Source organism: Echinops telfairi, unplaced genomic scaffold, assembly GCF_000313985.2.
Source record: "Echinops telfairi isolate 266 unplaced genomic scaffold, ASM31398v2 ScPeMD7_3;HRSCAF=10, whole genome shotgun sequence".
NCBI lineage: Eukaryota > Metazoa > Chordata > Mammalia > Afrosoricida > Tenrecidae > Echinops > Echinops telfairi.
Window position 1 is genome coordinate 45,993,713 of NW_022103899.1, and position 10,312 is coordinate 46,004,024.

Consider the following 10,312-nt stretch of genomic DNA (forward strand, 5'->3'; position numbering starts at 1 on the left):
CTCCAAGCTCCCCAGAGTTTAGAGCACCATTAGCGTCTGGTCCCCTGGTGGTGGTGGGTGTTTTTTGGGTGTGTGTGTGTGTGTGTGTGTGTGTGCATGAGCATGCCCTCTATGGGCAGAGGGCAGAGAGCCTGCAATGGAGCCCACCAGTCAATCCCACCACCCAGCCTAGGCTTAAGTCTGGAGGCCTCGGGCTGGCTCTCTGGGACTCAGCAAGGTGGGAGGAGAGTAGCTGGGTGCTGTCTGGCTGAGGGATGGGGCAGGGGACCTTGGGGAGCAGTGGATAGGGGTGGGGCACAGCCATGAGACCTCAAACTTGATTCTCCCTGGGTCACAGGCACAGTGGCATCTCTACAGGCGTCCCCACGAAGGGCTTGGTGTTTTGTGGGAAGGCGAAATGTGGGCTGGGATTGTGTGGTTGTGCTCCTGACGTCTGGTCAGGGGTGGGGGTGGCAAGCCCCTACGAAGTGCAGCCTGGGCTGGTACGAGACTGCCACAGCAGATGCCAATCGGTTGCCGCTGCTGCGGGCTTCAGGGTCATCTAGAGCTGCCTAGGCCTGCTCCCCACCCCCACCACCCCAACAGGATGGGTGCTGGGGGGTGGGGTCGCGGCCCAAAGCTTCAGCACTGCACCCCTTGCATTTCCACCGGCATCCTAAGCCTTTTCCACTTTGACCCTCCACCCCATGCACTTCGCCTGGTGAGCTGTTCTCTGTGCCAGCTCAGGAGGCACGACCTGTCGCCTTGGCCTGGGGGTGGGGGGTGGGGGGAGCAGGGCCCTGTCCAGTGTCTGTGGATGGCGGTGTCCTCTAGGGCCTGCCCCCGCCACCCCGCTGCCCCGTCCTCCACAGCACTCTCCACAGGTGTGAGCGGCGGACACGTGTCTTGTTTATTGGTGTTAACACAGGGGTGCACACTCAGAGCCCCCAAGGATAAGGGCAGTGGCTGAAGTGGTTTGGAGTGAGGTGAAAGGGATGGGTGGGGGCTGCGGCACGGCCCGCCCGATGGGGCAGCTGCTACTCAGCACCAGCTGTTCGCCGCCAAGGGGGGAAGCGGGACCACAGCGGCCGGTTCTTCGGCTTTTTCAAGAGGACGCATAAATCCGGGTTGTTATCTGAACTGTCCTGAGTTTGGTACGACTCTGTGGGCCAAGCACAACATGTCTGGGGGCTGCAGGGCGCCCTGGGGACTGCCCGTTTGGGACCCCTGGTTAGCAGCTGCCTCCCCAGCTAGACTTGGCAACTCGGAGGGCAGGGACGTGTGTCCCCCCCACTCCAGCACCCTCTCAGGAACGAGCTTTGGGTCTGGGCTCTCTGGGCCAGGTAGCCCCAGCCCGCCACCCTCTCCTGCATGGGCCAGCTCCCCCAGGCTCAGGGTCATCCGTGGGTGGGGCCCATACCTGTGACAGTGACGGTGAAGGAGGCGGACTCGTCATCGATTTCACACAGGTACTCCCCGGAGTCCTCAAGCTGGGCGGCAGGCAGCACCAGGCGGCGAATAGTGTCCTCCTTCTGCAGCAGCAGCGAGGGGCTCTCGGCCACCTCCACTCCGTCCCTGCTCCAGCGCACCTCCGCCCAGGGCCGGAACAGCTCGCAGGTCAGCACCACGCGCTCCAGCCGCACGGCGGCCACGTACACCTTCCCACTGGGGTACACAATCCACGAAGACACGTCTGGAGGACAGGGACAGTCGCTCCTGGGTGTGAGGGGCCGACGAGCCCTCCTGCCCAGGCCTATCCCTTACCCCTGGCAGGTGGGCCACGTGTTGGAAGACAGAGGCACAGCCATATATCCGACTGGCCCCAGTCAGCGACACACAGCCAGGCAGTCACTCCCCCAATGCACACCAGGCACTTGGGGCAAGGAGGCCCAGCGGGCCATGCTGTAGATCCCCACACTCTGGACTATACCGAGGGAAGGGGACCCTCAGATGGAGCTGGGGTCCCCCAGGGCAAAGCCAGGTCCTTAGGACCCCAGATCTGAGCCCATTGCCCCAGACCCTCCCCTGAAGCAGAAGTGCCTCCCCTACAGGCACCCTTTCAGGCTCCTCGGGAGACCAAGGATGATGAGTGCCCTCAGCACACGCACCCGGGTGTGGGGAGAAATGGGGTTACCGATGTGATCCCCAAACCATGCGCTGTGAATCTTAACCCCGTGCCTGTGGTTGCAATACCACAGGGGCGGGGCTCCATCATGGTAACAGTGCCACCTGCACCGAAGGGAGGGGGCCCTGGTGCCGCACTCGTTCAGCACTGGGGAGAAAGAGGTGGCAGTCTCCCATCGGAAAGACACCACCAGCAGCCAGCAGCGTGATAGCGACAGAAGTGCTTTGCTTCTATCTTTCCTGGGAGCGGTTGCTCATCTTTCTTCTTCTTGCAGAACGGCTGGTGGTCCGAACCGCTGACCTTTGGGGGCTGGTGGGTGCGCATGGCCAGCCTTTAGGCTAGCGGCCAAGTATTTAACCTCTAGGCCATTGGCCCGGTCCACAGAGGTGCTGGCCTAGGCCACTCGGTGGGGCAGTAGCACTCTGTCGTACAGGACAGCCAGGAGGACCAATGGACGGCCCTGGGCACAGTCAGGCTGTGCCTTCAACCCGTCCCCAGGAGACATACACAGGGCAGTGGCCGCACAGGCCAGAAAAGACAGGAAGACAGAGGCCAAGCCACCTGAAGAGGATGGAGGACCAGCAGCTCAGACAGTGACCGGCATCCTTCCCAGGGGCATGCACAAAACCTTCCCCTGGAGCAGTGGGTCTCAACCTTCCTACGGCCACCACACTTTCATGCAGTTCCTCACGTGGTGGTGACCCCCCAACCATAATAAGATTTTCGTTGCTACTTCATCACTGTCATTTGGCTACCGTTATGAATCGGGCAACCCCTGTGAAAGGGTCGTTGAATCCCCCAAAAGGGTCACAACCCACAGGTTGAGAACCGCTGCCCTAGAGCCAGCTGACTCTGAACATCTAGCTGCCTAAGCAAGAGGACACACTTCTGTTAAGAGCAGCGCGGTGGGGGTGGGGGTCTGGGACCTGCGTCCCAGGAGAGATGGCTCCTGGCCCTTGAAGCCCGAGGCCCCCACCTGTGATGGTGACGGTGAAGTAGGCACGCTCCTCCCCAGCCACGCACTGGAACTCGCCGCCATTCGGAGGCTGGGCAGCGGGCAGCACCAGGCGGTGACGGGTCCTGTCCTTCTCCAGGACCAGGAAGTCGCCTGCCTCCAGCTCTTGGCCGTCCTTGTACCAGCGCACGTCGGCCTCGTCCCGGTCCACCTCGCAGGTCAGCACAACACACTCAGAAGTGATGGCATGCACGAACACGTGCTCCCGGGGGTCCACGATGTGCACAGGGGGGTCTGGGCAAGGGGTGGAGAGGGGGGGTCACACCCACCCACGCACGGGAGACACCAGTCCACACTGGTTGCTTGGCTGGGGACAGGTTCCTCGTGGTGGGAGGGGCTGGGGGTGATGCTGTACTGTGCAGGGGAGGCCTGGCAGGTCTTGTGGTACCTGAGGTACCTGGGTAGGGACACGGGTGTGGGGAGGCACGGGGTTTGTACTGTGGCTGACGGAAGTCACTCCGCAGGCTACCCTTGCTGCTGCTCTACAAGGAAACCTACTTGTGCTGCCTTTAGGGCGGCTGATACCTCCAAGTAGAGAGCTCCCCGGGGGCATTCAGGATTTGCACTCAAGTGGGAAGCTGAGCTAGATCAGTGTCTGTGGATTCGAACCCCCCGAAGGTTCATCCTGCCTGTTCTGCAGGCCTGCGGGCCGGACACAGGCTTGTAGAACAAGCTCTTGAGCGGTTCTAGAGCAGGCAGGCTCTGACACTTCCACTCCGCTGCGCTTTGATTGAAAAGCCACAGGGCAAGTAGGATAAGCTCAGCCGGGTGCCAATTCCAGCAATGGTGTGTGCTAACTGTGTGATGAGGCACTCACGCAGTCCCCTGGGGACTCGTGTCCTGCTCGGTCACCTTGTCATTTCAAACTCACTGCCATCTGGTGGACCTCAACCCACAGCTGCCCTGTAGGACAAAACAGAACTGCCCCAGTGGGTTTCAGAGGCAATATTCATCTTGTTAGGGGCAGACAGCCTCAGCTTTTTCCCACAGAGTGGCTGGTGAGTTCGAACTCATGAGCTTGTAGTTAGCAGCCAGGGCTTCTTGCCTCTCTTTCAGGGAAGACGAAAGGAGGGAATGCATATTAGAGGTACCTGGCATCTAACTCAGGCTAACACAGGGCATAAACAGAGCAGCGGTTGCGAAGGTGGTACAGGACTGGGGGCTGGTTTGTCCTGTTGCACCCGGGAGTCACTATGGGTCGCGTGAGCAATGGGCCCACCCATTCTGATAGCTGTGAAGTGGGTGCAGGGTTTGGCAGCATTTGAACACAGCACTTGAGAGGCTCCCTGGAGGGTCCTCCCAAATCTCCCTGCATCCTAACAGAAGAGAGCGTCATGCCTCATGTGCAGCAGAGGGTACGTGTGGAAGCAAGTGACTGCAAAACAGGTCCCCACCACTAGCTCTTCCCTGCTGTGACCTGCAGAGAGCCGCTGGCCAGGGGCAGGGCTCACTCGGCCTCAGTGGGAAGCACGCGGGGCACTCGATCCTGACCTTGGACAGTGATGCTGAAGAAGGCAGAGAGCCCCTCCGCCCTACATTCAAACTCCCCGCTGTCCCGGACCTCGGCAGCGGGCAGAATCAGGCGGTGTTTGCAGCCATCCACCTTCACCACCAGGGCCTCACTCTCCGCCACCTCCTGCCCGTCCTTGTACCAGCTTGCCGGGAAGTCCACCCGAGAGAGTTCGCAGGTCAGAACCACTCGCTCAGAGGTCAGGAAGGACAGTGACACCGGGGCCTGGGGGCTCAGGATGTGCACTGGGCTCTCTGCAGGGGGGAGAAATAGGGTCACCTACCACCCGAAGCACCGCCCCCTCTGGCAGCCCTGACAACTGTGGTCAGTACTGGGGAGGCCAGTTGGGTTTAAAAAGTAGGCTTAGGCTTAGGTGTCGTGCTGACCGGTCACAAGTATACTCATGTTCATGCCCAGATGTTGCTGACTGGTCATGAGGCCACACGTTTGCCCTTCCATTAGTTTATGCGGGTTTTAATTCTGAAGGCAATCTACTTCTGCCTATAACTCTACAAGGCCACGTGGGACAGTCTTGGCAGGAAATGACCAGTGGCAAAGTGGTAAGAGCGCTGGTTTTCATGTGCCCGAGAACAGGGGTGTCTGCTACATATGCTGGTTCTTATACCCCACGTGTAGAAGGGCCAGGAATCTGCCTGAGAAGTCAGGACTCCCTTCAGCGACTGATGAGGCAACCTATCACAAAGACGTGACAGGCCCAGCCGCTCTGGTCACTGGGTACAGCCCACCTGCCCTCCGCCTACATTTCTGGCAGCTAACTACCTCCTAGCCTACACTTGGGCACCCGTAAGTCCTGGCCAGCCTTCCAAACTACAGTGATGGGAGATGCACAGGCTAGAGTGACCCCCAGACTCCATTCATTCCCTCTCCTTCAATTCACAGGGCTCCAACCCCGCACTTACACCACTCACTGGCTAGGTGGTCTTGGGAGCGTCGCTTAGCTACTCTGGGCCTGCATCTGCCCACATGTACAATGGGGCCACCGTGACTCAGTGGTACCAGCGCTTGGCTCCCTGAAGAGGCCCCCTGGAGGGTGTTCCCATCTCCCCGAGTCCTAACCTTGCAGCCCCTTACAGCGCCGTGGAGGGCAAAGTTCAGGTGATTAGAATGGGGCCGGGCTCCCAGGAAACCGTAATGTCTAAGGGGGCTTCAACAAGCTCACGGAAAAATTCTGTTATGTCTGGATCCCATTTTCCCACTAGCGTCTTGAAGCTCCCTTGCCAGACGACAGGGCAGGGATCAGGTGCCAGGGACCTCTTGGATGAGATGACTAGGGCGAAAGAATTAGGGAGACCCCAGAGCACGCAGTGGAGCAGACCGTTAGCCCTTGTTGGGTTGGTGCTTTGAGTCTGCCCAGAGGCTCCTCGGAAGGAACACCTGGCAATCTCTTTGGAAGAACCAGCCGGCGCAAGCCCCACACGCCCATGGAGCAGTTTACTCAGATGCATGCGGGCTCCTCACCAGTCAGCATCAACATGGCGGCAACCGCTTTGAAGTTTTCGTTAGTGCTCCGGAAATTTTGGAGGGGCTGCTGATCCAGATAACCATGACCCCCCACACACCCCATTTCATGTGGGTGGGTCCTCTGGACCACCGAACCCTCAATCTGAGCCCACCATTGACACCCACGTGTGTGGACTGGGGAGAGTCAGCAGGACTTAGGTCTTGGCCCCTACCTGAGCACCACCCACTCCTGCACTCACCTTGGATGGTGAGCGCAGCCGAGTCCTGCACGCCAGGGCAGGTGAAGCCAACGAGGGCCCCGTGGTCTCGGTACTGGACAGACCGGAGAATGAGCTTATGTTGTAGGCCCTTCTGCTCCACTTGGTAGTGCAAGGCCCCAGGCTCTACCTGGCCCTCCGGCTCACTGTTTGGTAGCTCCTGGCCGTTGATGAACCAGGTGCCCTGGATGATGGTGGAGAGATCCAGGGAGAAGACAGCGTCCTCCCCATCATACACCTGCACGTCCTCCAGACCGGTCACCAGGCGAGCCGTGGGCACTGGGGTGGGGGTAGAGCAAGCATCAGGACCAGGAGAGGGGCAGCGGCAACAGGGGGCATGGCATCTCAGAGGCAGGAAGGTAGAAGGAGTGGATGGGTTGGTGGGGAGGGCACAGCTGGTAGGCAGGCTCTGGCAGGACCGGCTCACCAAGGTGGGCAGAGCCCTGGAACACCACGTGGGGGCTGCGGCCGTGTTCGCTGACTGTGCACACACGGAAGCGGTAGTCGCCCTCGGTGGGCACGCAGTCGCCCGGCACCTCCACGGCGCCGGCTTTCTCGATGCTGAAGCACTGAGCCCAGTCCTCGGAGCCCACCTCCTGCCGCTCCAGCCTATAGATGAAGGGGGTCTGGGGAGCTGGCTCGGGAGGCTTCCAGGTCAGCAGGACGGTGTTCTTGTGGCCTTTGAACATTTCTGCCAGCACTGGCGGGCCCGGTGGGCTGTGCTTGACGCCTGAGACAGAGGTGGCTGTTTGCATGCAGAGCCTGGCAGACCTCTCACGGTCCCTTACCTGGGATCCTCTTTGCCATCCCCAGGTTCCTGTACCCTGCCCCCTCCTGCCCCGCTCCCGACAGCCCAGCCTACCACCTCCCGTCCTCACATTTGACTCTGAGCAGAGTGGTGGTCCGGGAGTTGCCCACACTAAAGGTGACCTCGCCAGCATCCTCTCGTGTGACTCCTGGCAGGACCAGGGCATGCATGTGGCCAGAGCTGCTCTGGCAGGTGGCCGGCAGGTCCTCTCCATCTCGGCTCCAGCGGCCCTCGGTCCCTGCCTCCCGGGTCTCCACCAGCAGCACTGCGTTCTCCCCCTCCAGGACGTCCAGCTTCCTGGGCAGCCGCTTCAAGATGGGCCCTGGGAGGTGGATGGGTGCCATCAGCTCAGGGTGTGGGCACCTGCCTGCCGCCTCCTCAATGACGCCCGCCGGCCAGCCGACCTTTAACTGTGACGTTGGCCACGGAGCGCACGCGGCCCCGCATCTCGCACAGGTAGACGCCGTCGTCGTCGGCCTTGAGCCGGTGGATGATGAGGCGCCGGACGGTGCCCTCCTCAATCTGCTCATACTTGCGGCAGGGCAGCAGCCGCTGGTCTTCCCGGAACCAGGCCGTGGGGATGCGAGAGTTGGGGACTTTACACTCCAGCACAGCGATGCCCTGCTCCCGGCCCTCCACGTCCTGCAGGGGCCTCGAGAACCGGAGGCGGGGCTCTGCAGAGAAGGGGGACAGAGGTGGCTGTGCAGAGGGAATCCTCCTGGTCCTCCTGCACTGTGGCCTCCAGCAAAACCCCATCACCAGGCCCCATGCCCTCGAGCAAGCCCCCTTTAGTGACCCTGGGCCTCAGTTTCCTTCCTTGTAAAGTGGGAACAGGGACTAAAAGAACCAAATTCACTGCTGTCAGGTCGATTCTGACTCGGAGTGACCCTGTAGGGCAGGGCAGAGCAGCACCGGTGGGTTTCTGAGACTGTAACTTTTTTACAGGAGTAGAAAGCCTTGTCTTCCTCCATTGGAATGGCTGGAGGTTTTGAACTGCTGGTCTTGTGATGAGCAGCCCCAGGAGTAACCACTACACCACCAGGGCCCAGGCTGTTCACTGGGGTCCCTCCGCATGCTGCTGGGCAGCCACTGCGTCCGTTCTGACAGGGGTGACACCCGTGTGCAAAGCATTATGGCTCCACAGCTTGTCTGCGGCTGTGACCTTGCGGAAGGACGTCGCCTGGACTGTCTTCCGAGGCCTCTAAGTTCTAACCATCCACCTGGTAGTTAAGTGCTTCGCCATATACGCCACCCAGTGGTACCTTGAAAACTCCACATCGAAAGTATTTTAGCCACTTTCCAAACTGTGTCTTTAAAGAAAGTCCAGTGGGCTGCTGGCAGAGCAAGTTTCTGCCCCGCACAGGGCTGCTGCTCCTGCCAGGGGGTCGCAGAAGGCACCGGTGGGGGCAACACACCCACGGCGGGCCAGGCAGGGCACACGGGAATGTACCAGCTTTTCCTCCTTTGAGGGAACAAGTTGGGCAACCCCTAGGGAAAATGTAATATGAAACCCTATGATGAAGAGTATTAACTTCCAGGGTGAGTTCTGGGTATTTCTCCCTGGCCTCTAACTATTCTCCTTTGTAACTAATAAAAGTATCGATTGGACATTGCTAGTGACCCAGTGTGCAAACCGACAATCCCGCTCCTTTGATTTCCTCTGCCTTCAGATCCAGGGAGCGGTTGATTTTCAGCCTCTCTTTTTTAAGGTAGGGTAGTTTTCCTTTATTGAGGTTTTAGTGTAAGAGGGGTCACTGGTGGGGTTAAGGGATGGGCTGCTAACCAGCTGATAACCCCCAAGCCCGACAGGCAGTTCTGACGGAGAAAGATATGGTGGTCGGGGTCAGCTGGAGGAGGGGTGCGGGGAGCGGGGAGTAGGAGATAAGGTGCTCAGCTCTGAGGGAGAAAGATAAGGGGTTTGTTTCTGCAAAGATTTACAATCTCAGAAGCCTCCTACTACAGAGCAGTTCTACTCTGTCCCAAAGGGTCACCAGGAGTCAGAATCCACTCAATAGCAAGAATCTCTTAGTATCAAGGGGTGCTGGAGCAGCTCTGTTAACAGAAAAGATCGCTCACTCCCCGGAGAAGCTCTGCACCGGGCTCCCTGGAATGTTACAGCTGAGCACCCTGCTGGGGCAGCCCCATAGGTCACATGGAGTCTCCAGGTGTAGAAACTGGCCTGATGACATACCACCACCTTTAGTGTAAGTCAGAGGTTTCTCCACAAGATGCCGTGCGGGGTCACAGGCTAGATGGGGTTCTGAGGGCAGCCTCCATTTTAAATGTTTGCCCCACCGCCCCCCAAAAAAGATCAATTAGAGTCTGGACCTAAGCACGCACCCCAGATGCTTCTTGGACCCAGCTAACAAATCTTTTGGAATTCAGCGGGGAGGGGAGAGCCAGCTCTCTCTCTGGCAACCACTGTACTGGAAGAGGTGGAAGAGGCCCCGGTTTTGGCACCTTCTGTCTGAGACTCCATAAAGTTTTCAGAAGTTTCTAGAAACCCTCCCGATAGTCGCAGAGTGGCATTTCCCCTTCTGTGCCACCTCCCCGGGAGGCACGGGTACCTTTGACGTGCAGCTGCACGGCGCTGAGCGTCTGGCCCGCGGAGTTCCGCGCGGCGCACACGTAGAGCCCGCGGTCCTTGGCCTGGCAATAGAGCACCTTGAGCACAAAGCCGCCGTCGCGGTCGCGGTACATGAGGCGGCGGCGGTCAGGCAGCAGCGGGCGGCCCTCCCAGTGCCATTCGATCTCGGGCTCGGGCTTGCCCATCACGTAGCAGCGGAATTTGGCGTGCTTGCCCTCGTTCACCCAGAAGGTCTTGGGCGCGCACTTGAGCGGCTCCACCACGGGCGCCGGCGCTCCGTCGGGGTCGGCGGGCGGGCTTTCGGGGGGCTGGTGAACCTGGAGCAGCGCGCCGGCCTGCGCGTGGCCGTGCGGGTTGCGGGCGTGGCACACGTAGACGCCCGAGTCGGGCAGCCGCGCCGCCAGGATGCGCAGCGCCAGGCTCACGCCCCGGCTGCCCTCGGCGCGGCCCGGCACGAGCGCGAAGTGGCTGCTGTCCCACACTTCGTCCAGCGCCATCCCGTCCTTCTCCCAGGACAGCGTGGGCTCGGGCAGGCCCCCCACCTGGCAT

At 60.2% G+C, this 10,312-nt stretch overlaps 1 protein-coding gene across 3 annotated transcripts in view; it reads right to left on the reverse strand.

Annotated features, from left to right (window-relative positions):
• OBSL1 (obscurin like cytoskeletal adaptor 1) overlaps positions 1–10,306 on the reverse strand; it is a 20,064-nt gene extending 9,758 nt beyond the window's left edge. For all 3 annotated transcript variants that reach the window (XM_045294682.1, XM_045294678.1, XM_045294684.1), the window contains exons 1-8: positions 9,744–10,306; positions 7,581–7,850; positions 7,247–7,498; positions 6,796–7,098; positions 6,351–6,647; positions 4,611–4,883; positions 3,081–3,353; positions 1,400–1,672 (exon numbers count right to left, since the gene is read on the reverse strand). In XM_045294682.1, the coding sequence (XP_045150617.1) occupies positions 1,400–1,672; positions 3,081–3,353; positions 4,611–4,883; positions 6,351–6,647; positions 6,796–7,098; positions 7,247–7,498; positions 7,581–7,850; positions 9,744–10,260 (2,458 nt within the window). In that variant the 5' untranslated portion in view covers positions 10,261–10,306. The remainder of the gene's footprint in view (positions 1–1,399; positions 1,673–3,080; positions 3,354–4,610; positions 4,884–6,350; positions 6,648–6,795; positions 7,099–7,246; positions 7,499–7,580; positions 7,851–9,743) is intronic.
• Between the last annotated feature and the right edge of the window lie 6 nt (positions 10,307–10,312).